This window comes from Pituophis catenifer, unplaced genomic scaffold (genome assembly GCF_029215685.1).
Source record: "Pituophis catenifer annectens isolate HBS135680 unplaced genomic scaffold, rPitCat1.0.hap2 SCAF_3, whole genome shotgun sequence".
NCBI lineage: Eukaryota > Metazoa > Chordata > Lepidosauria > Squamata > Colubridae > Pituophis > Pituophis catenifer.
Genome location: NW_027256883.1, coordinates 187810885 through 187838511, shown reverse-complemented (window position 1 = coordinate 187838511; position 27627 = coordinate 187810885). Strand labels below are relative to the sequence as shown.

The following is a 27627-nucleotide window of genomic DNA, read 5'->3' as shown; positions in this document are numbered from 1 at the left end:
CACTGAGGATTTTTATTTTACTACTTTTTAGTGGGGTGGAAGCTTTTCCTCAATTCCACAATGCCCCTTAAAAATTAAAAATCATATCCTTTCAGTTCAGATGAGAATTATCTTAAAATCATTTCAGGTTATTACTGCTTTGTACCCAACAAAAGCATATTTATTTTGCAATTGTACTAGTCAGCATGCATTGCCTATTAAAATAGGTAAATTCCTTTTTTAAAAAATTCATGGGACGAGACTAGTACATCTCCTTCAATATATTTTAAATGTAAATATTTGTGCGGTTTGCCTCTAAGGAGGTTCAGTGGCACAAGAGAAGAAGGCTGTACTTATGGGTGTGTTAATTTTGAATATTCTACAACTAGAATTAAGACTGGTGATAAACCCCATGACCTAAAAAGAGTCTTCACTAAGCGAATTTATGAGTAGAATTTTATAGCAGCTTAATCTCAATCCGGTGCATTTATTTAACGGCACCTGTCGAGGTAAATAGGTTCACTCCAAAGCATTACATGGCATGGGGGGTGGGGGGGGGAGCAGGACGACCGCCAATAAAGAGAAGCACAATTTTCTCCGTTCAGAATTCACAAGCCTCTAAGTCAATGGAACCGCATGTTCAAAGGTTAAATATGATGATGATTTGAGCAGGTGCAAAATAACTTTTCTTCTAGCCTTGTTAATTTGTGACCGGCCACCTATTTTATTTTGTTTTTTATTATAATATTATTTAATGAGTCACAAGAGTCGCGCGTCCGTCCTCCAAAATAAAGCATCGTTACATTCCCTACCGCCCATCCCGCCGGCGTCCTTTCGCAAACTGAAACACGTTTCCACCCCAAAACTAGAGAAAAGCAACCTTCCACCCTTCCGCTTCTTATTCCCTCCCGTGGCATTTATATTCTCGTCCCTTCCAAGAAATTCAAGGCTTACCCGGTTTCCAAAACTTCATCGGACCCACGGGGGCCGCCATCTTGGGGTGAAAGGTCAAAATGAAAAGAACGGAGCCTCTCGCCATTGCAAGGATCATGTGATCGGGAGGCGTTTGGGGATTGGCTGGTGGTTACCATGGCTTCTTTCCCTCGCATATACGAAGCGGCTGCCTCTCCTCCAATCTATCGCCCAAGGGCAGAGTTTCAGCGGGCGGGGGGGGGGGGGGGACGCAGGTGTCTTTCTAGAGCTGCGTTGATTTCAGGATCTCTGTCGTTTTGCGTCCCCGAGAGGCCAGCCTTTGGGATATTTTAGATGAGGGTAAAGGCTTCGGCAGAAACGCAGACGCGGCTTGCCATGACCTTCTTTGACAACAGCGTTTTTCAACCTTGGCAACTTTTAAGATGTGTGGATTTCAACTCCCAGAATTCCACATGCTCTTATTTCGGAATTAAATCTGAAACTCATTTCTCTCACCAACATCGCAGGTCCAATATAACCACACCTTTTCAAAAAAAATAGCTGGATACGAAAGTTTTGGAACATAATGTGACATTAACATTCTTGACATTAAAAAAATTATCCCCTTAGATCAGGGATCTTCATCCTTGGCAACTTTAAGCCTGGAGGACTTCAACTCCCAGAATTCCCCAGCCAGCTTTGCTTCTTATATATATATATAAAAATATTACAGTTCCATTGGGAGTAGGCATAGCTGGTAACAGCATTCCCCATTGCAAAATTTTGTTTCAGATTCCACTAATGCTCTGTATCTAGATGTATTATATTACCTTGCTCAATTTGACATATTCCAGATGAGCTGGGCCAGGGGATCATGGTTGCTGGGAATTCTAGGAATTTCAGTCCCACTACATCTAAAACAAAACATCATTTGAGGACATATGACTCTGACAACTAAGTGCATATACCCGTTGTTCTTTCATTATAATCGTTCATGAATTATCTTGGTAGCATAGAGATGATTATTTCAGGTGGTTGGTTCCTGCTGGAGACTTATTAAAGGGATTTATTTATTTATTTATTGGATTTCTGTCCCACTTTCCATTCAGGTATTAAGGCACCATATGTACCAATTTCTATTTTTCCCATAAGAACCCTGTGAGATAGGCTGGATGGAGACTGTGAGTATCTCAAACTCACCCAGTAAATTTCAGTGATTAAAAATATTCTTATGTGATTGAAAATACTTTGAGAAGCACAGTAATTTACAAACCCTCAATAATTGAAATTAGAGGAAACAATATCCACTAGGAAAATTTTTTGCCTTAATAAATCTATGGTCACCCTTTTATCATCAATTCACATGAATATTTCAAGAGCTTTTCCAACTAATCTGGTTCCTGATGTGTAGAAAAATTTTCCAGTAGTGGAATATTTCAGATGCTAAGTAAATAATCCAAAGTGATGGAGGAGGAAAAAAATAGTTATTAAAATATATCTCATATTAACTAAAAACTAAAAAACTAAACTTTTTTTCTTTATGTTTTATCACTCCTATGGTATTTTACCCTTATTTTGTGTTTATCTTTTGTAAACTATTTTGTATAACATTTTGATAGTATCAGATAAGCAGCATATTAAAAATATTACATAAATATATGTAATATAAGTAGAGACAATAAAAAGTCTTAAATAGTACCTAAAGGGAGATGCATTCTCTTCTCCCTATCCAGATGTAGATTCATCATTTTCAGTTTTATATAAATGCACTATTATCAGAGGAAGAAACATATTTCGATCGAATGTTTTGATTTAATACAAACATATTAAAGGTAGTAAGCAAACTATTTAAAACAATGTCTCATATTTGATTCTATGTTAGTCCAGTGTTTATTCATAAGCATGCTGTGCAAAATGCAGACTTTTGCTACCAATAGTTTTGAAGCTGTTGCTGGGGATGTCTTTGTTACTCAAGGTTGCCATTTATTCCATACCTGAATCCCCCAAAGATGACATCACTTTCACAGAAACCAGAATAGCCATAAATAAATAATCACACATGGGGTTGGAGTGGGGAACTCATACAAATGACAACTTTATGGGAATCAGTTTTGTTAGAAGACCATCAGTGATCCTGTACTTTTCCTTGGAAAGGTAGAAATTTACTAACTTCTTAATATGTAACATCTGATCTTTGATGATGATCATCAAGTGCGTGTATAAATTCATCTTTAGATGTTGCTTTCTAGGAACCTGAATAAGAACTCATTCACAAAAAGAAAAAGAAATAGATAATAGATCTTTCCATTTTAGCATACATACCCATAAATATCAATTCCAATCCAACTAGAGGATTATTTTAATATGGAATTCCTGGTCTGAAAAATTAACTTTTTTCAATCATTTCTAAGTTAAATTACAATTATAAGTACTTCTGAATATTCAAAATTGTAATTACACCTGTCTAATGTGAAGAAAAATGAGTTTTTGTCATTTACATGGATCAGCTAATAAGAGAAAAGCCTTGTTATATTCCAAGAGAGCATTCTTTAAAAATCATATAATCAAAACAATCATTCTTACAAATGAGTACAAGGCAGAAGTATAAAAAATAAGAGGAAAAAGAAATATGTGATAGCATATCACAGTCAAAAGAGAACCCAAAGGTGCTTTTTCTTTGAAGATGTTTGAAAAGCTGAAGAAGCTTCTTGGTTGAGAAGTGAAATGTCTTCAAAGAAAAACCAGAAAGTCCAGTTGCCTCTTGAAAAAGCACCATTGGGACAACCATGATGATTGAGAACCTCCATAGACAGTGAAAGGAGAAATGAATCTGCTCACTGAATATGAAAAAATGACGGATGAGGAAGCAAACAAAGCAGGTGGACAAGTATGAGTCGAACAGAGTATCCAGGAAGAGAAAATAACAGTGAATGACCTTGTGTGAGTACTCTACTCTATAGTGTTATGTGGATGCATCCTGTTATTGCAGATTGTTGACATTTTCCTGTTTCCAGATCAGTTCCCAGATTTTCAAAAAATGAAGAAATACACCTTGATCCAAAAGATATATCTCATGTTCCATTTCCTAAATGCTTCTAGAAGATCACTAAATATGTCAGTGGCTGGCAAGAAATTTTTAACTTGAGCAGTGATCTGAAACAAATTGCAGATTGTTAATTATGCAGAGACTTCATCAAAATGGAGAGCAATTATCTGAATCGGCCAGTCATTGAGAGCTGGCCAGCACACAAGTTTAGTAAATTATTATGGTTGGTCACGCAATGAACTAGATGTTTAAGATGGATTAGGCATTTTTATTTTATCCCCCTAAGGTCTTAGGATTCATTATTTGATGGTGTTAAAGGTATTGTTATAGGATGTAAGCTATTCTAAGTATAGCTGCCTTTTGCAATTGACTGATGGTGATTTTGTCAATATCGATCATATTCAAGTGGTGCTCCAGATGTTTTGGGATTGGATTACTATTGGTACTACTTTTTTCTTTTACCATAGTCATTCTCCTTACTTTGCAGGTCTTTATATTTTGTTATTTGCTCAAATTCAGGGGAGGAGTTCTTTCTTTTCTGTTGTTTCTTTTCTGTTCAGGTGCTACACTATCCAATTTTGTGTTATTGACAATTATTAAGTCTGAGGTGTGATGTGGCAAGTGCTTGTCTGTTTGAATTCTGAAGTCTCAGACCACTTTATCTTCTTCATTTTCTATTATTTTGTCTATTTTAGAGTCTCGCAAATTCTTGCTTATAGGCAAATGGAATTGCTTTCAGATATTCCAATGCACAATTATTGTTACTTTATCATGGGATTATTTGTAGTCAGTCTGTGCCATCTTCTTGCAGCAGCTTACTAGGTGGTCCACTATTTTTTTTAGTTTTTTTGCAGAGGCAGCATTTGCTGTCTATTCCAGTCTTCCTAATTATGATTTTCTGCTTATTCTTAAGGCTTGGTTTTATTCAGCCAGAATTAACTCTCTTCTCTTCAATTTTCCTTGTTTTACTCATTGCCAGGACTTATCTGCTTTGCCTATTTTTTTAAAAAAATGTACTGCCATGTAATATTTTGCCTTGCCATCTCTTCTATTGTTCATTTGGTCATTCTTTTAGGCTGGTTTGCTCTCTCCAGTACTTCGTAGGCTTCCTGATATAGTAGCTTCAGTGCACCTTCTTCACTGTTCTTCAAATATTATTCCAATATCCTTTTTCCTTCAACTCTCTGATGCAAAATTCCACACCCACCTAAACATTTCCTTGGTATGTTTAGTCTGCCAAGTCTCTGCATAGATGAAGGGCATGACTCCTTGTCATTATTTTTCTGGCCTTATTATCCAGGGCTTTTAGTTCCGCTTGAGTCCAATCCATTATTTTAGCTATCTAATGACAGGAATTGTCTACCTGTTGCTTGTTCTTACATCAGTTTATGGCTGAAAATATTCTTCAAATGAATATTTATTTTGTAAGAGAAAGATTTGTCTACAGTAAAATTCTGTTGGAAACACTGACAACTTCTTAAAAATAAAAAAAATCTTTAGAAATTGTGAAGAAAGTCAAGCCCTTGATGGAGTTTCTCACTTCTTTAGGCTGATCCTGAATTTCACATGCAGCATATCAGGACTGAGGAGAAATAACCATTTACTTTGTGTGTTCATAATTTTTATTATATATTTTAATTACATTAATTACATTTAATTACATTAATTAGTAGTAAAAGCTCATGTCTCCCAGAACCATCACTCTGAGTGAGCCAAACACAAAATCCAAGAACACAGGCAGATATGTAAGTCTATAAGACTAAATAAGGAAGAAGTTTAAGTGAACAGCAGCCACTGCAGACCTCTAGCGCAGGGGTGTTAAACTGGTGGCCTGTGGGCCAGATGCATCATGCGCAAGTCATGCCCACCCGAGCTCCGTGAAGGGAGAAATGTCACAATACATCACGAGTTTGACATCCATGCTCTAGTGCAGGGCTGTCAAACTCCTGGTCTGTGGGCCGGATGCATCATGTGCTGGCCACGCCCAGTTTAGTGAACTGGAAAGTCCCCATATACATGACGACACCGTGATGTTTTTGACACCCATGGTCTATTGGCTACTAGAGACTACAAATTTAACAAACACCCATGTTTTGCAGCTGGAGCCCACTACGGTAAAAACCAAGAAAGGACCTCCCTTCCCCCCCTCAGTACCCAAGGGTGATGAAGGCAAGGTTGACACGCTCATCCATGATCAGGTCGAAGCAGCACAGAATCTCTAGAAACAGGTCTTGGGGCTGAGCAGCATCCTGGCCATTGTCTTGGATTGTCACTTGTATTTCCACTTGATTTTCAAGTTTATCCAGCTTTATTTTGTGCATTCAGTAAAACAAAATCCTTATTAGGGTCACCTTGCCAATTGTAATTCCATTTTAATTATCTTTTCAGCCACATTTTATTATCCAATATTTCTGGTTCTGGTAGCTCTGCATCAAAATATTTTTTGGAAATAGTCTATTAACAAAAAGTAGACATCATTGCTGACATTTCTATCATAGCTACTAATGTTTCCCCCATTCTTCAAAAACCTCCTGAAGTATTTTTAATGTTACAGTGTTTTGTGTCATTTTGTAAAGACTTGAATAGTAAATAAGCAATTTCTAAATATTAGAGAAGTTCATGAACTAACTATTCTTTGAAAGGCTCTGCCACGGTTGTGTGATGGCCGATCATTTTGTTTCCTGGCTCTTAGACCAATGGGAGACTATGGTCTATCTACTTGCTGGTTCCTTGGTCATAGCCATGGTCAATCTCTGTTGGAACCATCTTTATTTCACCATGCCTCCACTGGAAGCCAGAGCCAATTGCTTACTTTAACAATTGTTGCATTGCAGCTTTACAAGTGGGATTCACAAATCCTAAAATAGCCTATTTGGTGTTACCATGAGTTTCGGATACCACAATTAACAGGTTCATTACATTAAGCCATTAATCACAGTTTGTACAATATCACACCAAAACTGAACATACAATTTTGTAATTCAATAAATTGATGAACAAAGGGCTACCAAAAGTTTTCAGACTGAAACTGTGAACCTCATCAGAGAGATACAATCACAAGGAACTAGATTTGGATTCTCAAATGTCTTAACACACTTTTGGAAACAAGATCATTTTTAAAAAATATTTTATTTTCAACATGTACATTCAACCTATTTTGCTAAAACCCATGGTTGCAAATAAATGTTTTTTATTCAATTCATCAACACTATATGTCTAACTATACTGTAAGATTAGCAAGAGATAGGTGGAAATTTTTCCATACTTTTATTAAAGGCAAGAGCTTATTTAGCAGAAGAGCTATTATGAGGCTTGAAAAGTGGCTTGATTGGATCATACTCTTGGATAAAATATTTTAGAAAATTTTAGAAAAACTGCATTGACAAAAACAGTCAATCCTCCTTCTCCCCACAGATTCATAAGGTACCACAAAATAAACAGGCTGAAGTACAAGACCTGGCATACCTCCAACAAATGTAAGTAAAACAAATCCTATAGAATAAAATAACAGTACCTTCTTTTGTACTCTTAAGGTAGATCCACCTATTGGCTCTGCTGCACACAAGGGATTTTTTTCCATGCCTCAATCAAGTCTTATAATGCTACAGAAGTGGGCAGTTTAAGAAGAGAAGCATCTCCTTGCTGACAACTATGTATATAACAATTTCCTTCTTCTGCATTTCTCAGAAGCAGTCACTTGAAGAATAAAGTGCAAAGTCTCTAAGATTTATTAGGCTTGTGCTAATCTGTTGTCTAGGTTTTAAGTTACACCTCACTGGATGGCAATTTCTGTAATTTTCAGCTGCACTTCCCCTCCTGGAGAGCATAGAAACCATATGGTTAAGCTTGGTTCGAATGACAGAGTAGTGAAATTCCCTCTCCTTGTTTAGTTTGCGGAAATAATCTCCCCGATGATTGACAGAATAGTCAACAGACCTAAGGGATGTTAGTGAACCAGCAGAACTTGCCCGAGAACATTGGGAGGACAATGAAGAAAGTGATCGTGCACTTGAAGAAGTTGAGGTGGACTTTCTAGAAATAGGAGATCCTTCTTTAGAGGAAATTCTTTGATCAGGAATCCTCTGATCAGGTATTCTCTGAGCCATGGGTACTTCCACATTATCTCTTTTGTCAGTCTGTGTCATAGAAGTCTTGAGTACAACTGTCGTCTGAGTGCCCACCATTCTAGATCGAGTAGTGGTCTGGGTGGTGGCTGAAACCACCGAAGTAGTAGTTTGTGTGGCACAATTTAAGAACGTTGTTGCTCGCTTCTCGTCTAAAGTTTCAGTCTGAGTGGACTGGCTGTTTGTCTCTTTAGGTTTTGTTAGGATTTCAGAACCGCTATGCCATTCCTCCTCACCACTAAGGTGTGGCCGTTTAGCACTTATCCGACCCCCTTGGAGCTCTTTCACCTGTTCTATTTCTCTTTCAAGTTTCTTGGGGGAGCTTGAGAGCCTAGCAAACTCAGCTCTCAGAAGATTACCCACAGTGAAATCTTTGCAAGGTGTTAGTTTATTGTCTAGATGTTCATGGAAAACACTAGTCCTGCAGCTTTGAGGCAGCTTTGAATTAAGAGGCTTAGATTGTGCATACAGGATTCGGAACTCCAAATCAAAATGTTCCACTATTTGGCCTGAGAGTAGCAATAAATTACTGCTGTTCAGCTTCCCATCAGTCCAAGTGAAGCTAGAAAGATGGAAAAAGAAAATAGTACATGATACATTTAAAGTATTAATTAATTTAAATATCTCTTCCCTTTAAAAAAAAGACAGTTATACCCATTTATTAGATAGGATGAGGCTGAGATATTAATTTATCGAGGAACATATAGTAATCATGGATCTGAAATAAATTTATTGACAGAAAGCTCAATAAATTCTATTCCATTCTACTGATTCCAAACAATACTGTAACAATTAATTGCTAGCAAGGTAATTTTTAGTTTTTCATCCAATCTTCACCAATTTATATATAATTGGTTAAAAAAAAAGACTGACTACATTTAGGAGTATAAGACAAAATATTATACTATATCATATCTTGAACTTTCATCTAAATATACTTGGGAATTCTTTATGGAAAAATAATATGTTAACTATGTAACGGGGAAACCAAGAATTTTAATCATTGCTGCTTAATACGTCAAATGACTATTAGCTAATTGTCAGATGGCTATTAGGACAAGCCTACACTAGAAGAATAACAATTTAATTATGCATTTTAAAGTGCTTAATGATATATTATGAGCAAGAGATTATAATTAGGGAAAAATGAGCACAAAAATGTGTTAGATATTTATGTCTGCAATAGATTAAATTTAGAGAATATCATTTGCTCAAAGTCATTCCATGGGAAAATTTGAATCTCTGCCTTCCTAGTCTTAACTGAAGAAATGAACAACCAAACTACACCTATAGTTATAGGATTTGAAGTGTTTATAAACAAGATTCTTTACAAATGAATAGAAAGTTACCCTGGGTTCTTGTAATAAATGCCCTATTAATTTTATTTGAATATATTAAGAATGTTAAGTCAACACTGTACTAATAGCATTAGCACTTAGACTTATATACCGCTTCACAGTGCTTTTACAGCCCTCTCTAAGCAGTTTACAGAGTCAGCATATTGCCCCTAACAATCTGAGACCTCGTTTTACCGACCTCCGAAGGATGGAAGGCTAAGTCAACCTTGAGCCTGGTGAGATTCAATCGGCCAAACTGCTGGCAGCCGATGATCAGCAATAGTAGCCTGCGGTACTGCACTCTAACCACTGTGCCACTGTGGCTCTTAATAATAGTGTAGAAGAATGGGACTAGAATCCTCTATGGCTGCAAGTATAATAGTAAAGAATAAATTCTAGCCCACATGCTACGTATAAATACAAGCTTATGGCAGTCCAGGCAGACCTTATTAGACCTACTCCAAATTAATGGTATTATTAACTTAATGAAACTCAGTTTCCAATAACAAAATTTATAACAGAAAGGAAGCCTGTGTGAAAGTGCATTTTTCTTTCTCAATATCATTTCTTACAAAAAGCATTCCAGTTTAAATATATGCTTGTCCCCATTCTATCCACATTTCAAATTTTAAAAGCAATCTTAGATCCTTAAAAACTGGAGCTTCTTGGACTAGTTCCTAAAACTGGTCCTAAGACCCATGGGCATTCTCCAAAACCCTCTCAGTGGTACCACAAATTAAAAATTTGTCAGCCTTTGTTGGAAAAAAAAATACAATATTAAAGTCCCTTCAGTCATAAGAAATGGCAGCGAATGCATCAATTTTAAATTTTAATATAATAAACACTGATGAATAAAACCCATTCAAACAAAAGCCTTTTTGGGTTATCAATAATTTTAAAAGTGGGAAAGCATTCTGACAGAGAAAAACAATTAACACTGGCTTAGAGAGAAAGATTAATCCACTGTATTTTATTTGTAATTCAACTACATAGAGGAGAAAACTAGCTGAAATGTGATGGCAACCCATTTTAAATATGAAAACTAAAACTCCAAAGCCACAGTTCCATTTAAATATAAAATGTATACAAAACAGAATGTTTTAAAGAAACACAGCCTTGCTTTTCACACCAAATTCCATATAGAAACATTCTTGGATCTACTAAGAGAGAATTTAGCTTTCCCTGCATGGATGCCTTTTTGCAATACTAAGTTATTAGCACTAAATAATACTGGAGGATTATGGAAAATTATGTCAAGTCAACTGGGTTACACAGCTGAAGAAAGCTTGTCCACCTATTGCAGCCAAGAGTCCAAGCTAAGTTTTTATAACAGATACTTACCTGTAGGAGCCTGTAGTCACTCTTACACCATCAACAAGCATGAACTTCTCATGGACACTCCCAATTATCTTAGCTCCTGATCTTGCATAATATGAGTTTCCAGTAATAGTTCGGACTCTCATTAACTGTTTTCAAAATGACAAAATTTTAGACAAAATTACCAAGGCAATGTGTTTAACCACCTACATATAAAAAGGGCTATAATGGCAATGCAGAAATATAATATAGTGAAATATAAAAGTTTGGGGCTTTGGCAAGTCAACTTTCTCATCCTCCATGAAAACAAGGGGCTATTGTAAGGGCACCGTGCTTATCTTCTGAGTGATAATGAGTTCCATGCATTTTTTTGTTCCAAAATTGAAACTGTTCAAAATTAATCTTAGTGATTGTTTTTCTTCTATGTGATTTAAGATTTCTTTCTGCTGTCAGTTAAAAGGATGGAACTGTGCCTCATCCATTCAATTCCATTGATATGGCAAAGGGATAATATGGGCTTGACAGTGCAGAAACAAAGATTTATGACTATACAACACAATGCTATTCTTATCTTCAACTGCAGATTTTTCCATTAGAGCTTCTGTACACTATCAAACCAGAAAATCAGTATTCTTATTAGTGATAGGCACAGAAGCCACAGCATTAAGAAATGTCAAGAAAATCTACTTCAAGGGATAACTACTGGAAAAAATGATAAGAATGGCAGAAATTGAATCAAATCCTTTATTTATAGTTCTAGCTCAACAAAATACAAATATAAAATTAAGAATACAGGAAAAGAAAACCCTAAGCCTGAAACATTTGTTGATAAGATGATATCAACTAGCTTCTGCAGCCCATAGCTGTTCCTAAAAATGTGGCAATCCAAATTAAGTCTTCCAGAAGACTAGAATTTTTCGATAAAAGAGAATTTCTGAAAACCAGGTTTATTAATGTCAGATGTTATAGATGGTAAATGAGAACTGTAATAATGTAATGAATTACTGACTCAACATCTGAATCTGAGAAGACCCAGATACAATTGCTGTATGGGAGACTAATATATTTTTCTATAGTTATAAGAAGTGCTCCAATTGAAATAAAATTTTTAAAAACCCCCACATACATTACTACAGATAGTCCTTGAGTTACGACCATAATGGTACCTTCCCATCACAACCTAATTTTAGACTATTTTTGACACCGTTGTTAAATGAATGCTGTGGTTGTTAAGTGAACCAAAGATTTACTAAGGAGTACGATTTTGCCAAAAACTGTAAAAAAAATGCTGGGTTTTAGCAAAACACTCATAAAACATGGTGATATGACTGTGGGACATTAAAAATGGCTGTAAATGCAGCTTGGTTGCTGATTACCCAAAGTGCAGTCATTTGACTGCTAGAGAGCCCAACTGTTGAGCAACTTTAAAAACTGAGTCATAAGAACTCCCTGGAAGGTCCATCAGAACTTCAAACAGTCTCTAAGCGGCAGGTCGTAAATCGATAAAAATCATTTAATGGGGACTTAAAGTGCATGCTGCAGAAAACTAGAATCTTAGTTTTTTTAGTAATAGATCTCAAAGAATTCGCTACACTAGTGGGAAACTAAAGTAGCTCAGCACCTGTAAAAGGCCGCTTAGGTTACAGATAAAATGGCTCCTTGTCTCTACATTGTCTCCATACAGAATTGAAATGGGACAGTGAGCCTAGCAAAAGTTATTTACCAGTCAAAAAAAATTATGCTGGTAACTGGACCAATATTCATATATGAAATGTAAATAGAGAAAAAAAGATGGCAGATAGAGAACCTTAATCCTCTTTAAGCTATCAGATGGATATATACTAATTAAACTAATTCTACAAATTTCTGAGATTATACTCACTACTTGTTTATTTTCTACAGCCTTGGATGCATCATTGACGCTCTCTGTGGTAGAGATTGCAAGGTAGCTTGTAAAGCTATTTTATCAGTGTAGATAAAATTTCATCTTCTAGAGAAAGTCATTTTGAAAGACAGACACCTCACTACCTCCTCCTGAAGTTTTTAATATCATTTATGAAATCAAATATTAATGGCATTATTACTAAAGATAGTTTATTACTTTTTCCTCTTTTTTCAACAGTGTTCAAATAATCTTGTATATGTAAAGATAAAAATGTTCCACAACATACATTTTCCTGTTCAGGGGAGAATTCCAAGTTTTTGCACATTTCCAAGAAATCGCAGAGAAAATTCTGATCCAGAAGTATATACACAGGAACCAGCCTCTTCTTACAAGCTTCCTGAAGGTCCCTGAAGATGTCCATATCTGTGAATGTGTCCATAACCACAGCAATAACCTTGAAGATAAAATTGAAATGAATTCCAACATTACAAACATTTTATCAGAGGCTTTAACACAAAATGAAATATCTTTCCATGCTGCGGCACAACTTTTCTCATTATACCATGCAGATATTCTAGATGCCATTTCCATAATTTTTATCTAGTATGAATATTCATAGCTCAAACGTTTAGACATTCCCTTTATAACCCTTCTTTCAAACTAAAATGTGTAATGGAACATCTCTGTTCTCTTAGTGCTACTGGACCAATGAATTAGAAAAAATATTAAGTTTACTGAGGTATGCTTTATATTTTCAGTATGAAGCATATATTCTTCCATGATGACATGAAATTTAAGAAATTCATATATGTGGATAAATCAGGCCTGTATATAATTTCCCATTTCATCCCATTTTTAAAAACATACCCATCTTCTGTGTTATATCATATTTTATTGAATAAATATGGTGGAGGAATATGTAGAGTGATTTTTGCCTATATATTAAAAACTCTGCCTCAGTGTCAAATGCCACCGCTGAGGAGCTTCACATTCTCTGTCACCGATTCTTATTTTACAAGATTGAGGCGTTAGGAAAAGCTCACCAAGCTTCCTACCAACAAACCTGTAATTGCAACCTATTTGCTGGGAGGAATCTTAGTTTTCATTCTTTCTTTGAGCATAACTAATCCTACGCAATCTGCTAATTAGCTGATTAAGAAACTACCTGGATAGCTAGCACTGAGGGTGGGGAAGCCACTGATTTCTTATCTTCAATAAAGATTTATTCTTACAGTCTAGAGCAGCCTTCCCCAATCTGCATAAACTGAAGTATATAAAGTTGTATAGTAATGGCCATACTGACAATTGAATTCTGGGATAAAAATCTCAGATAATGAAGACCAAGCCAGAAAATATGCAATGATTGTAATATATTTTCTTTTTCACTTCTGTTGAAAATATCACATGTTCCTGCAATTAACCTTATATGTTGGGCTTGTATAATTACTCTCATCATGGCCACTAGAAGCTACTGTAACAAAGTCGGCTATCTTTCAACATTTTCTCCACTCCCTTCCTTCAAGGCAGAAATTGAGCCAAGTACCAGCTTGCTGCAGGTGTTGTTGGGAATGTCAGCGCTGTATTTAGTCTTTAAAACTGTTAAAAACAAAACAAGAAGCTCATATGACTTCTCATTTTTGGAGCACTAAACATAAATGTGCCAAATACAGGAATGACAAATAACTTGAACTTTGCACTACTTTTGTATAGGAATGTCAAGTATTCCTGGATGCTGGAAGTAAACACTAATTGCCTGATATTTTTACAATCCTACTTGAGGAAAGGGGGGGAAAAGAGTCGTCACAAGAACAACGCTTTTCAAGTCTCTGGGTTATCAAATACCTTCTGTATATTAACAATTGTGGCACATTTATAAACACCATCCTAAGACTTTAGCAGTGATACAGAAGAATAAGCTATTTACTAAATTCTCATTCTTATGCAGAGATTTGTATGTTCTTCAAGAAAAGTAATATCTGGCTCTGGCACTTTATGTCTTTCATCCCCAGAATTATTTTTTTAACCAGATGTTTGGCAGACAGAAATTTAAAAAGTAATTTTCTACATGACAATACAATCCAGGTTATCTGTCTAAACATCCCATCATGTAATTTAGTGGCTGTTTCTTGGGGTTACTTGTACAGCAACTCAAAGTTTTTCCTTTCCTTCCTTCACATTGCTTTTTTGTAAAATGCACCTTTTAGCCTATCACATTGAGTAAATCAAATACTTCCTCTAGAGCATACTAATTGTCCTAGATGGACAATTGATATATTCCAGATATGCAAGTCCTGATTCTGCCTTGCAGTCCATCTGATGAACTACTTTTACAACATAAATATTATTACAATAACATATATAGTTATTTATATGAATTTCCTTTAAAAACACTTGAATACTGGTCTATATACTACCTATTCTGATATTCCTAATCCTGCTTTTAAATATCTTTTTATTGAAGATATTGCTTCCATCTACATGAAAAGCATTGATTCCCCCCCCCCAAATGTTAAAATCTGAGAACTAGTGGCTTCAATACGGCTATCACAAAGTTCTTTCTGCCCTCAGTTTTATTAACAGTTTAACACTCTTGACTTCATCAAGCCTCATGGACTACAGAATCAGGAAAACTAAGATGACCGAAAGAAATAAGCTATACAATCATAAAGTGGCTATACAAGAATTACAGGTACATTGGTCTAGTATTGTGTCAGCCAAATGAATACATACACTGCACAGTACACACCCCAACCTTTGGGCGGGATATCCTATGGAAATGTCAAACTTGCATGATAAGGATTGAAATTTATTGAAACATAGATATTTCTGCATATTATTCTCCAAAATCCATCAAGCATATCAATATAATAGCAACATATTTGAAAATAAAATGCAGCAATGACTGTAGATCTCTATGTGGAAAGATCAATGACCATTTTTGCCCTAAAAATATCTAAAATTTATTTTGATTGTAATAAAGGCAGCCAATACTGTTAATTAAATTATTCTGTGCAACTACCACTACCTTTTTTGTACCAATTCACTCCCACATTCTTCTCTTGTAAACCTGTCTGTGCAGCTTCTGCTTTCCTGAAAAAGTCTAAACTGCACTTGAAAAGTGAATTTTACATCTGTTTTATAAAATCGTTTGCCCCGCAGTAAATGGAGCTTATCCTACAACAGGCACCATTCCAACATTCCGCTAGGCAGATGAGTAACTGCATTCCACTGCATATTTGTCTGTATGTGTATATTTCAATCTGTCAAGGAAGGATATTGAAAGAAGAAACATCCCCCAAGTGATTACAGCAATCCAGTTAACAATTACAGTGAGTGCATAAGACAATTTATATTGAGGTTATTTGATATGAATATGTAGATACTGCTATAGTATTGTATATTGCTTTTAAAAAATTCTCTTTCCCAACTGGAATGACTATCCACATCCCTCAGCTGATATAGAAGGCTAGCTAAGGATTCTAAATACCTGGAATTCATCAACAAGATCAATGATTTTGAGATCAAGGTTTTCGAGAACTGGACTCTGGAACTATTCACTGAACTGTGGTACTTCAATATGTATGGTAGTGCAGCACTATTTATCTTGAGTCCAAATTCAATATAATATAAATAGTAAAGAGCACCTATTGTAAGTTGTATTCTCTAGCACTTACATATATCTCTAGTGCAGGAGTCCCCAACCCCAGGTCCATGGCATGCAAGAAATTGGTCCATGCAAACAGGTGAAGAAACTCCATCCCCAGGATGCAGGCAGCACAAGAAACCATGCCCCCTCTAGTCTGCGGAAAAACCTCTCCCCCTGGAACCAGTCCCTGGTACCCAAAAGGTTGGGGCCGCTGCTCTAGTGCATACTGCCACAACAAATAGGGCCCAAAGATGTTTCAAAAGATGAAATGTGTGACTTTGGTTATTTCTAAAGAATTCACTGAATAGCAGTTACAAACCTAAAACAAGAATGTTGAATCATTCAACACCAAGACAAAAGAAAAAAAGAAAAGTAGGCTGTTTTTATCATTTAGGTATCATTTCATAATCTCTATACCGGTAGTTAAATTGTACTTGATAGTTTGCACGTTCTACTATTTAGATTGGGAATGATGTTTAGATATTTAGAAACAAAACCTAAGAGAGAGGAATAGTAAAGAAAAATGCAACACAAAAAAAAATCCTTCACCTCTGAAGAAGCTGTATGCAATGTCACAATATTGATACAAAAGGGCATAATTGCACTGTGATATCAAAATGAACATTTTGTCATTATCATGGCTAGCTGTAGATGCCTCCAGGTGGTGTGTCTTTTTTTACTCTTAGTTTTTGGTGGATACAACAGTCCAGTACCTGCCCCTGATTTTCTATTCCGCTTGTCTCTACCCAATCTAGATACTAAAAAAACAGCAACCAGACAACAGGCCTCATTAAGTTTGGATGGTACATACAACCTTTTCTTAACTGATATCCATCCGATATTTCAGGATATAATCCCATGATCTTAAACACTGTGGATTGGGGTTTATAAGAGTACACAAACTAGAGTATCAAGTTGGTAGAATCAAATTATCAGTGCTATGTTTTGATAGAATAATTAATCAGTCAAGACATTTTCAGAGGAAGCCTAGACTATTTCATGATGTCTCACTTACATAAATATCTCCCCTTACAATGTCAACTAATTTGTACCTTCTAAACAAAACATATTGGACTGCAATTGGATATTTTCTGCTTAGCATAATTACTTAAAAATGATGGGAATTTTAATTTAGAACTTTAATTACAGGCTATATCACATTTGAAAAATCTAGTATCACCTCACCATATAGAGAACACTCACATGAATTTGTAAACAATGCATTTTTTTTTTCCTAAACAGGACTAGAAATCTCAAAATCTATAGCTGTATTAATATCACAAAATGATACTAAGGTGATCAGCTAGTATGACACTTAGATGGTGTTATACTATCAACAGCCAGAAATACTAGAAAACAGCTGACTGAAATATTCACATCCTGGTATCTCCACCCATTAGTAAGCATAGCAGAAATTACAGCTGCTATGTGAAGTGGAAAGACAAGAAATCAAACATAACAAATGGAGTTGTGATAATTTGTACTATAAATTCAGAAACAAATTTTCTGCTAATTTTTAAATAAATATTGGGGGTGGGGGATGCTTCTATAAAAGCATGCTTCTGGATTTGTGCAATTCCTTATTCTTCCGTCATATGCTGCCAAGTCACTGGGAATCAGGTGATATACAAATTTAAAAAATATACTTTTTATTTCCTCTTCCTACCTTGAACCCAACAGCTTTACTCTTATGTCAATGATGGCCCATGTAGTTTGGTAAGAGACTATTTATTATGCTCATCATATCATCAACAAAGATAATGGAAAATACTATGCCCAAAAGCAATAACTAGGATAATGGTTACATTAAAGCATCCTGGTTTATTTGAAGTAAAGGTTAAAATTACAAAATATTTCAAGGCTGTTTCATATTTTAGTAGAAAAGATTCTACTCATGCACGTACATTTTGCATATATTCATTGTGAGAATAAATACATTTAGCGGTCATAGTTTACTAAATTAACTAATTTTGGCTTTCTGTCTTCTATGAAACTAATCATTGCAGTTCACAATGCACTATGTGATCCCAACACACATTATGACTTAACAGAATGTCAAGTCAAACTACAGGTAATCCTTGCCTTACAACTGTAATTGAATCTGAGAAATATCATCATAAATTGTGATGGTTGTAAAACAGGTCATCACATGACTGATTTAATTTTTATGGTGATCATTAAGTGAATGTGGTAGTCGATAATCAAACCAGTGTATATTATAGGCCTGTTTTGCTAGAAACTGGAAGTAAATGCCAGTTTCAGGAAAAACCATTGTAAATTGCAATCATGATTGTGGGTGTCAGAAAGAGCTGTAAATGAAAACTGGCGAGTGCCCAAAATGTGGTTACATGACCACTGGGGGGGATGGGGAGCAGGGAGGGGGAACATCAGAACTTTGAAACCAGGTCATAAGTAGCTTTGGGGGTAGTGGGTTCTATCGAAACTGCACAATTATCCAGGCATCAGTCAAGAACTACCTAACAAATCACTCGCCCCCACGGAGAGGGCTCGTAACTTGGGCGTCCTCCTGGACGCACGGCTGTCTTTAGAAGATCATTTGACGGCCGTGGCCAGGGGGGCTTTTTATCAGGTTCGCCTGATACGCCAGTTGCGCCCCTTTCTAGATCGGGACTCTCTACGCACAGTCACTCAGGCACTAGTCACTTCCCGCCTGGACTACTGCAACGCTCTCTACATGGGGCTCCCCCTGGGGTGCACCCGGAGGCTCCAGCTGGTCCAGAATGCGGCCGCGCGGGGGATTATGGGGGCGATGAGGCGCTCTCATGTGACACCTCTCCTGCGCGAGCTGCACTGGCTCCCGGTGGTCTTCTGGGTGCGCTTCAAGGTGTTGGTGACCACCTTTAAAGCGCTCCATGGCTTAGGGCTGGGGTACCTACGAGACCGCCTTCTGCCACCAATAGCCTCCCACCGGCCAGTACGCTCGCACAGAGTGGGCCTCCTCAGGGTGCCGTCCGCCAGACAATGTCGGCTGGCGACCCCCAGGGGGAGAGCCTTCTCTGTGACAGCGCCCACCCTCTGGAACAACCTCCCCCCAGAGTAACAGACCTCCGGATTTTTTGTCGGGCCCTGAAAACCTATTTATTTCAACTAGCTGGGCTGGCTTGAGTTAAATTTTAAATTGATTTTAAATTGGGTTGTTTTAATTTACGGCCAAAATATTTAATTATTTTAATACTGGTTTTTTAAATTTTGTATGCTCTATTTTTCTACTTTGGCTGTTCAACTGCCCTGAGTCCTATTTGGAGAAGGGCGGTATAGAAATGGAAACAAATAAATAAATAAACTAGACAAGGTAAATAATCATGGCACAACGCAACTTCCTGTGTTCCTAGAGAGATATAAACTAAATTATATGACAGTAGGCAAATGGTATTAGGTGAAAAAACCGATGGAAAGACATTGAGAAATAAAATCCAAAACAAGATGCTATTAATATTGCCACTGTAAAATATATTTCATTAAAGAAATGGCTTTTGAATAAACACACATCATTTGTCATGTGCTATCTTGACATTTGGTTATCAGCCTTGCTTACGTCACAGCCAAGAAAGAAGATAGGTACTCATTTAATCAATTTGCCTTTCCTACTTCTGTGTCACTGAGGCTCTGTAATGTGAATTTCCTTCTTCCTACTGATTATAACACTATGGATCACAACACAACAGGCATGCAGGACAGGAAACAAAACATTCCACCAATTAATGGCTTCACATGTTTACAGTGTAATTAGTCATGAAAATATACCTGTCACAAGAATTGTTTATTGGTTCCAAAGACTGTAGATACCCCTGCTTCAATATTTTTAGCTAGGACTACCAACCCAATATTTTAGAATTAACTCATAGACCCCTCCCATGCCAAATATAGCATTATGGTATGATGGAGGCCATCCTGCTTCTTATTTTAGATGCCTTAACCAGAATCATGTAATCCATTTCAATGAGTAAACAATAATTTTGGCCTTCTTTGCAAAGGACGCTTTCTCAACAGCTGTTATTTTTCAGTTTACCACTAAAAAAAATGGTTATGACTGTTTTTCACACAACTGTTGCAGCATCCCCATGGTCATATGATCAAAATTCAGATGCTTGGCAACTGATTCATATTTGTGATAGTTGCTGTATCTGGGGTCATGTGATCACCTTTTGCAACCTTCTGCCAAGCAAAGTCAATGGGAAAGGCAGATTCACTTAACTGTGGCAAGAAAGGTCATAAAATGTGGCAAAACTTGCTTAACTGTCTCACACCACAAATTTTGGGCTCAATTGTGGTCGTAAGTTGAGGACTACTTGTATAACATTTCTAATTCCTGCCTTTGGCCATGCTGACTGTGGCTAAAGTGAGTTGAAGGGTGCTAGATTGCCAGAAAGAAGGAATGCATGAAACAGATCACTAAGCTGAAGGATTTTGGAAGCAGGTTAACGGAGAGCTTTCGTTGCCAACGGAAACCAGATGAAAGATACAGAAAGTCCAAAGGATTAATGAATGCATCATTTGGTGCAGTAACAAATCAGACATTTCCAGCTCCTAAATTGTAAGCTCCATTGAGATTGGAATTCACTGGATAGCCTTAGTCAAGTAATACTGCCTATCAGGGTAAAATACTAACCTATAGGGCTATAGAAAAATTATTATATCTAAAGTGTTTTGAAGACTAGCCCTATAATAAAACTTAATTAAAAATAGATACTGCAAGTCCTGATCTTTGACAATGCCAATTTAACCTTGATTTTTCCCCTATAAATTATTTAAATGTCATTTCAGTCTAAAGAAGTGGCAGAAGATTTCAAAGAGCTTGTACTGATTATCTGCAAAATAGATATTTTTCAATTCCTTCAGTTATATTTCTAACTTAATAGTCAAACTTAAATAGATGAAGCATAAGCATTTATGTACTATTACATTACCTTGCAAACAATATAAAATTCATTACACCATCACTCCTTTAACCTTGAATTTTGAGTTATTTCATCGTTTTATGTAAAATTCCAATTAGAAGATATGAATCAAAGCCAACTTGCCTTTTATTATTACTATTGTTTTTATCTTGGATTGTTTTCTGTTGCAAGTCACCCAGGGTTGCATTGTTAGGATTGGAGGAGCCATGTAATTTTTTTAAAAAAATGGCCCTTGCTGAAAATATAACAATGGTTGAAGGGAATCAACATTTATAATTTATGTCACTATAGAGATCTTCAGCTTCTGCAACAATTACACAGTACTTCAATTAATTTTCAAAAGAGATAGGACTCTACCACGAAAAGCAGAATGAAAATAACACAATGAATTTATTTTTTTAAGTTAGACAAAAGACCAACTTCAATTGACTCTGGCTGATTAACAGTTTACTGTATTTCCATTCCTCAAGAATTGCCTTTGCTTCCAATCCATACATATATATATACCAACTGAAGATTTCTGTTCAATTCAAATTGGGCTGGTAATTCCTTCCTTGTTTACATTAACAGCAATTGTAATACAAAGAAGAATAAATGCAAGCATAACCACATTTGACAGCCAACAGATACCTACCTCCTACTCCCAAAATAAATCAAACAAATCCCAGTTGCACTGGGGAGTCACAGGCATAAAGGATTTCTCTTTAAGAGATAAGAAATCTGTAAGCTTCTGTCTGCTACTGAACACAACTCCCTGTACACTGAAACCAGATGAGGCTGTTGGGAATCCAAGCTTAGTAACCATCTGGAGCACTGGTCTCCACGTGAGTAAGACAATTTACTGGGGTGGAGGAAGAAAAAAAATAGAATATTGCCATTTATCCATTACATCATTTTTTTAAAAAAATTGGAATGTTGATTATCTACATATTAATGCATGTATATAACTTATAAACAGACATAGGGGCTGCAAGATCTAAGAAAGTGTACCCACTGACCTAGAAGTCCAACAGCTGTCTTTCACTACATTAAACCGATCTACTATGGCATTTGTCTTTCATACCAAGCACAGTAATTCTGCACTGCTTTTATAAAGGTAAGAGTCCAGCACACACACACTTTCTTGGAAAAGCATTACAATGTAACCCAAAAAATTAATGCCTCGCGGTGAAAGTAGCCTTTTTAGTTCTTTTCCCACATCCGGCTTCCAAACTTGGGAGGCTTTTCCGATAACCACAAATGATCAACTAATAAGAGCGCTTCTTACAATCACCGCACTCCCAACCACACATTAAGGCGAACTCCTAGGAGACACGAGTCAAACACGGAGCAGTAATTTGCGGGTAGTTCTAGAATAGCAAAGAAGGTTGCGAGGACTGTTGCTTTGCGGCTGCGGGAAAAGACTTTCAAAACCAGAGTCGAGCCTGATCAGCGTGCAACGTTGCCCTGCTTGACACCACGGCTGTTCCAACCCTGGCCGAATCGTGCCCACTACGAAGCGCAGCTCCAGCCAAACTAAGGAACACTCAGTAACAAGAGTTGGAAGGGACCTTGGAGGTCATCTAGTCCAGCCCCCTGCTGTCTTGACCCTTCACTCACTTCTCTAGCTGACCGGATCTGCTTGCGCACCGCCTCTTTGCAAGCATAGATGATCTCTCCGAAGCAGGGCTGGAAATAAGTCTCCACGCGGGTCAGTCCTCGGAAAGAGCCGGTAACAAAAGCCGGCCAGCCCAGTTCTAGGACAGGCGGCTCAACGTCGGACTGCACCGGGAAGTATGTGAGCGAGGAGCAATCCAAGGAGGTGTTCAGGGCTTGGTCTGTAGCCGAGACACTTTCGTTTGTCCCGAGTGGCTGCACGGCGGCGCGCAAAATAGCCTGGATCTCGGGATCGGAAAGGAAAGAGCTCATTTTTTCCCGCCGTAAGAAAGCCTGGAAAGCCGGCCGGCCTTTGGTGATAAGCTCCTCCAGCGCCAGGCGCTGCGCCTCGTTATAGGCCGGCGGGGGAATGGGCTCCCAGCCACGTAAACTCCGGAAAGGGGCATCGTCCAGGCACTGGGACTGATTCGCCATCGCCCTTCCGAAGGACGCGAACCCTGGGGAATACTCGGGCGCGTGGGAGGGGTTGGCACTTTATAGAAAATTTGAATCTAAACTGGCGTCCGCGCTTCCGTTATAGGTTGGAACGGCTGTCGCCTCGCCTCTCGGGGGGAGGGGGAAGGCTCGCTGATTGGCTGTATTTCGGAGCGGCCGTTCCAATCCCCAGAGAAAGAAAGGAGTTTCTTGGAGATTTAAAAAACAACCGTCCTTCCAAGCTCTCGGCTTCAGCAGATACCTGTCGCTCAGGCCCGGGGCCTGGGCGCGGTGAGGCAATCGCTATGCTCTTCGACCAGGTAGGTAACGATACAGAGCTGCAAGCCGCCTGAACTGTAGCCTGTCAAAGAAGCCGACGGTTTGGAATCGTGTCAAAGTTGTTGTTGAACGCCTTACCTCCTCTGGGTCTCCGGAATTAAACCACAATGGTTTATTTTATTTATTGTTTATTTTATTGTTTATATTTATATACCGCCCTTCTCCCGAAGGACTCGGGAGGTTGTGCACCTTTGCAGACGCGGCATCTGTGCAAATTTCTAGGTCGGTCCTGAATAGATCGACGTCCATGAATTCCATGCCAAATATGTAGAGCTGCTGATACAGTTCTACAGAGGAATTATTGACTCTGTCACCTGCACCTCTATAACTGTCTGGTTTGGTTCTGCAACCCAACAAGACAGACAGAGACTTCAGAGGATAATTAGAACTGCAGAAAAAACAATTACTACCAACCTACCTTTCATTGAAGACCTGTATACTGCACGAGTCAAAAAGAGGGCTGTGAAAATATTTACAGACCCCTCACATCCTGGACATAAACTGTTTCAACTCCTACCCTCGCTGCACACCAGAACAACTAGACACAAGAACAGTTTTTTCCCAAATGCCATCACTCTATTAAACAAATAATTCCCTCAACACTGTCAAACTACTTACTAAGTCTGCACTACTATTAATCTTCTCATCGTTCCCACCACCCATCTCCTTCCATTTATGACTGTATGACTGTAATTTTGTTGCTTGTATCCTTACGATTTATATTGATATTGTTTCCTGACTGCTTATTTGTACCCTATGACTATCATTCTATCTATTCTATTCTAAGATGACACGATTGAAGCCACAAAATAAAAATGAAAGGATCCTCGGGGGTCTTGAGATCTTCACTTCAAAATGGCTGTTCTTTTCCTTAAAATGCGAACTTGTTTTTATTATCACCATCCATGCTAAGGACTGGAATTTAACCCATTTGTTTTCTTTAAAAGGGGGGGGGGATTGAGGGGAAGTAAAGAGAACCATAGAGCAGTAGAACATTTGTTTTGGGAAAAAGATTGGAAAAAGTAATGAATTCATCACAGCTTCCTATAGAGGCTTGTGCAATAAGCACATTAGTGAACCATTAAGTTTACTTAGACATCAAGAAAATCAAAGATACCAGATCTAACTCACTGGAAATAATTAAAAACCAGGAAAGGACAATAAATGGACTGTGTGAAAATACCATTCCCCTAAGGATCGCTAGTGCTTTTTATTTAAATTTTATTTAAAAATTTATTTATTTAAAATTATCTGGAATGAAGGCTGAAAAGAGGGGTAGTCATGTTTGTGGATGACACCAAACTGGTCAGAAGAGTAAACTCAAGATAGATTGAGAAATGTTCCAAAGTGGGTGAATGTGCAAAAAGGCAGTCAAAATTACCACTGTATAGGAGCAATTCCCATATAAAGAAAGATTACAGTAACAGAAGCTTTTTAGCTTGGAATGAGGATAAACAATGAAATGATAAGAGGTCATGCAGGATATTCATTTTTTTCCTAAATTATGGAATTTGATGTCAGGAGTTGTAGCCATTGTAGCCAATTTGGATGATTCTAAAAGGGAACCAAATAAGTGCCTGGAGGATCAACTATAAAAATCTACTGTCTCTCTACTTCAGGAATTGTATACTATTTCCTGAGCAGCTTAAAATGAGTTGGTGGGAAGTAAAGTAAAAGGGGGCAATCTCCCTCGAGTACAGAGAATGTGACACACAGTGCTTCAGTAGATAATCCTTGTTCTATCAAGCTCTTTGCGTAGAATTTGAATAGTTCTCTTTCACAGAAGCATAAGAATGGAAAGCAACATTTCGACCAGTGTTTCTCATCTTTAGCAACTTTAATGTGTCTGGACTTCAACTCCCAGAATTCTCTAGCCAGCAAACCCGATACACTGCTCAGTTCAGGAATTCAGTTTTAAACATCTGGCTGTCAAGCCTCTACTTGAACATACCTGACAAAAGGAAACATACCGCCTCTTTTAATAATTGGGTCCATTGCCAAACTCTTCCTTAGTTTATTCTATCATTTAATGGATGTTGTGTGATATTATTTCAGTTTGAAGTGTTTTATCATATTCTTCTCAGTATTTAGGTCTCAAGCCTGAACATGCTGGGTTCCTTTATTCTTCCTAGTGCTTATCTTCTAGATCCTCATTCATTGCTTTTCTCTGAACCTGTTCCAGTTTTTCTAAATAACATAGTACCCAGAACTGAAATAAACTCACTAATGAAGAATAAAGTGGAATTACTTCTTCCACTAGTTTACAATAGAACTACAGATACATTCCAGGCAGAAAAGGGAAAAAAGATTAGGAAGTAAGTGGAGTGACCTAATACAGAAATAGGAACATAAACTACGAACACAGGTTAACAATGAACGACAAAGATAGACATAAGAGATAGACTAAATAATGAGTCAAAAGCACAGATAAGAATATACAGTACAGTTACGATAAACTTGAATTTAAATTTGAATCTCTGTATATATGTTTACATGTTTTGTATGCTTTGTTGTGATTTGTTTGTTTAGTTTGTACTTTCAAATAAAAATTTTAAAAAATTAAAAAAAAAAGAACTACAGATGCATTCCAAAATTGCATTTGCTTTTTTTACAGTCTCATCACACAGTTGAGCCACATTCAGTTTATAATCAGCTACTATGCCAAGATTTTTTTCATAAGCCTCATTGCCAAGCTAGCTGCACCCTATTCTATATCTGTATGTTTCATGTTTGTTTCTGAAGTAATTTTGCACTTGATTTGGTTAACTTTCATTCCATTATTTTCTTCAAGCTATCAAGATGGTCTTGAATTGTATTTCAGTCTTCTAAGGATCTAGCTATCCTTCACATTTTTGTTTTTTTAATTTTGGTAATCAGTCCCTCCAATTCTTAATTCAATTAACAAAAGTAGTACAAGCATTGAAGAGTACTTTTTGGTACTTTGTTCAGCACTTTACAGTACGTCACCCTTGATGTGGAACCATTGAGTACTTTGATTCTTTGAGAAGGTTGTGTATCTGCTTAATTGCTGTAGCCCCCCCTCCAACTCTTAATAATCAAAACTGTATTTGCCATGCTTTCAGGAACCGTGAGAGTTGAAAGTCAAAATATTTGTAGGTCAATCAATGAGAAATGTGCTTTTTTGAAAACAGCTATGAAAATCTAAATACAGATTTGTGAATCTATATTTAGGATTATGTTTATGCTGCAACAACCCCTAAATGTTTCTTTCATTTCATTTTTTTCAAGGTTCCATAAAGTTCCTTCACTTTTCAGCCAGGATAGTAGTGATTCTAGCCCTATACATATAGATTGCAGTATTGTGGGATAGACTAAAATTCAAATATTCAAATCCCAGCCATTTATTGCCACTGAATCTTTGAACTGTGTACTAGGAATTAAGTTCAAATATATAATAGTCTGGAGTGGTTACATTTTCTGTCATAAATAAGGTAACGTTGTAGTTAAAATCATTCTGAATCTACTAGAGTCAATTTAGTGAATTTGAAGATATAGCCAATGGCATTTAACATCCAATTAAGGTTAGCAATAGAGATTTTTTCTGTATCAAGCATCTTTAGCCATATATGTTGCTTTTAAATATGTTTCAATTATTTAGCCATGAAGTTTGACTTTAAAAAAGTAAAAAAGTCTTGAGTATTGTTCCCAATAAGAACTCTTATTTTTCTTTTAACTCAATTTATGAAACCTTTTCTGCTGGACATATTAACTAGTAATTCTCTGTTAACTGCAGTTCCAGGCGAGTGAAACTTGCTCTAGAAATCAAACGCATCACTTTCTATTGATAAAGGAGGAATTTGCAACATAGTAGTCCTTAGCAATTGATGCTTTGATAGAATCATTAACCACTGTAAACTTCTCAAGGGAACAGTTTGGTTACAGTACTCCTTTTCTATAGTACAGCAAGGGAGAGAAAATAAATCCAGCAGTATATTATAGTTTTGCTTCTTGTCACAGCCTGAAAGCAAAGTCTAGTCAAGAAATGCAGATCTTGGAATTGTTCCTGTTCCTGTTCCTCACCCCAAATTCTTA

The 27627-nt window shown here is 37.0% G+C and overlaps 2 protein-coding genes across 3 annotated transcripts in view; both read right to left on the bottom strand.

Moving 5' to 3' along the window:
* DHX35 (DEAH-box helicase 35) overlaps positions 1 to 998 on the bottom strand; it is a 36318-nt gene extending 35320 nt beyond the window's left edge. For both annotated transcript variants that reach the window (XM_070939977.1, XM_070939978.1), the window contains exon 1: positions 934 to 998. In XM_070939977.1, the coding sequence (XP_070796078.1) occupies positions 934 to 973 (40 nt within the window). In that variant the 5' untranslated portion in view covers positions 974 to 998. The remainder of the gene's footprint in view (positions 1 to 933) is intronic.
* A 6267-nt stretch (positions 999 to 7265) lies between these two features.
* On the bottom strand, positions 7266 to 23235 carry FAM83D (family with sequence similarity 83 member D). The gene is made up of 4 exons (XM_070939976.1): positions 22765 to 23235; positions 12887 to 13054; positions 10740 to 10864; positions 7266 to 8623 (listed from the first exon to the last, which is right to left on the bottom strand). The coding sequence occupies exons 1-4, from the start codon at positions 23233 to 23235 to the stop codon at positions 7621 to 7623; spliced, it is 1767 nt and encodes a 588-aa protein (XP_070796077.1). The 3' UTR covers positions 7266 to 7620.
* Positions 23236 to 27627: the final 4392 nt, after the last annotated feature.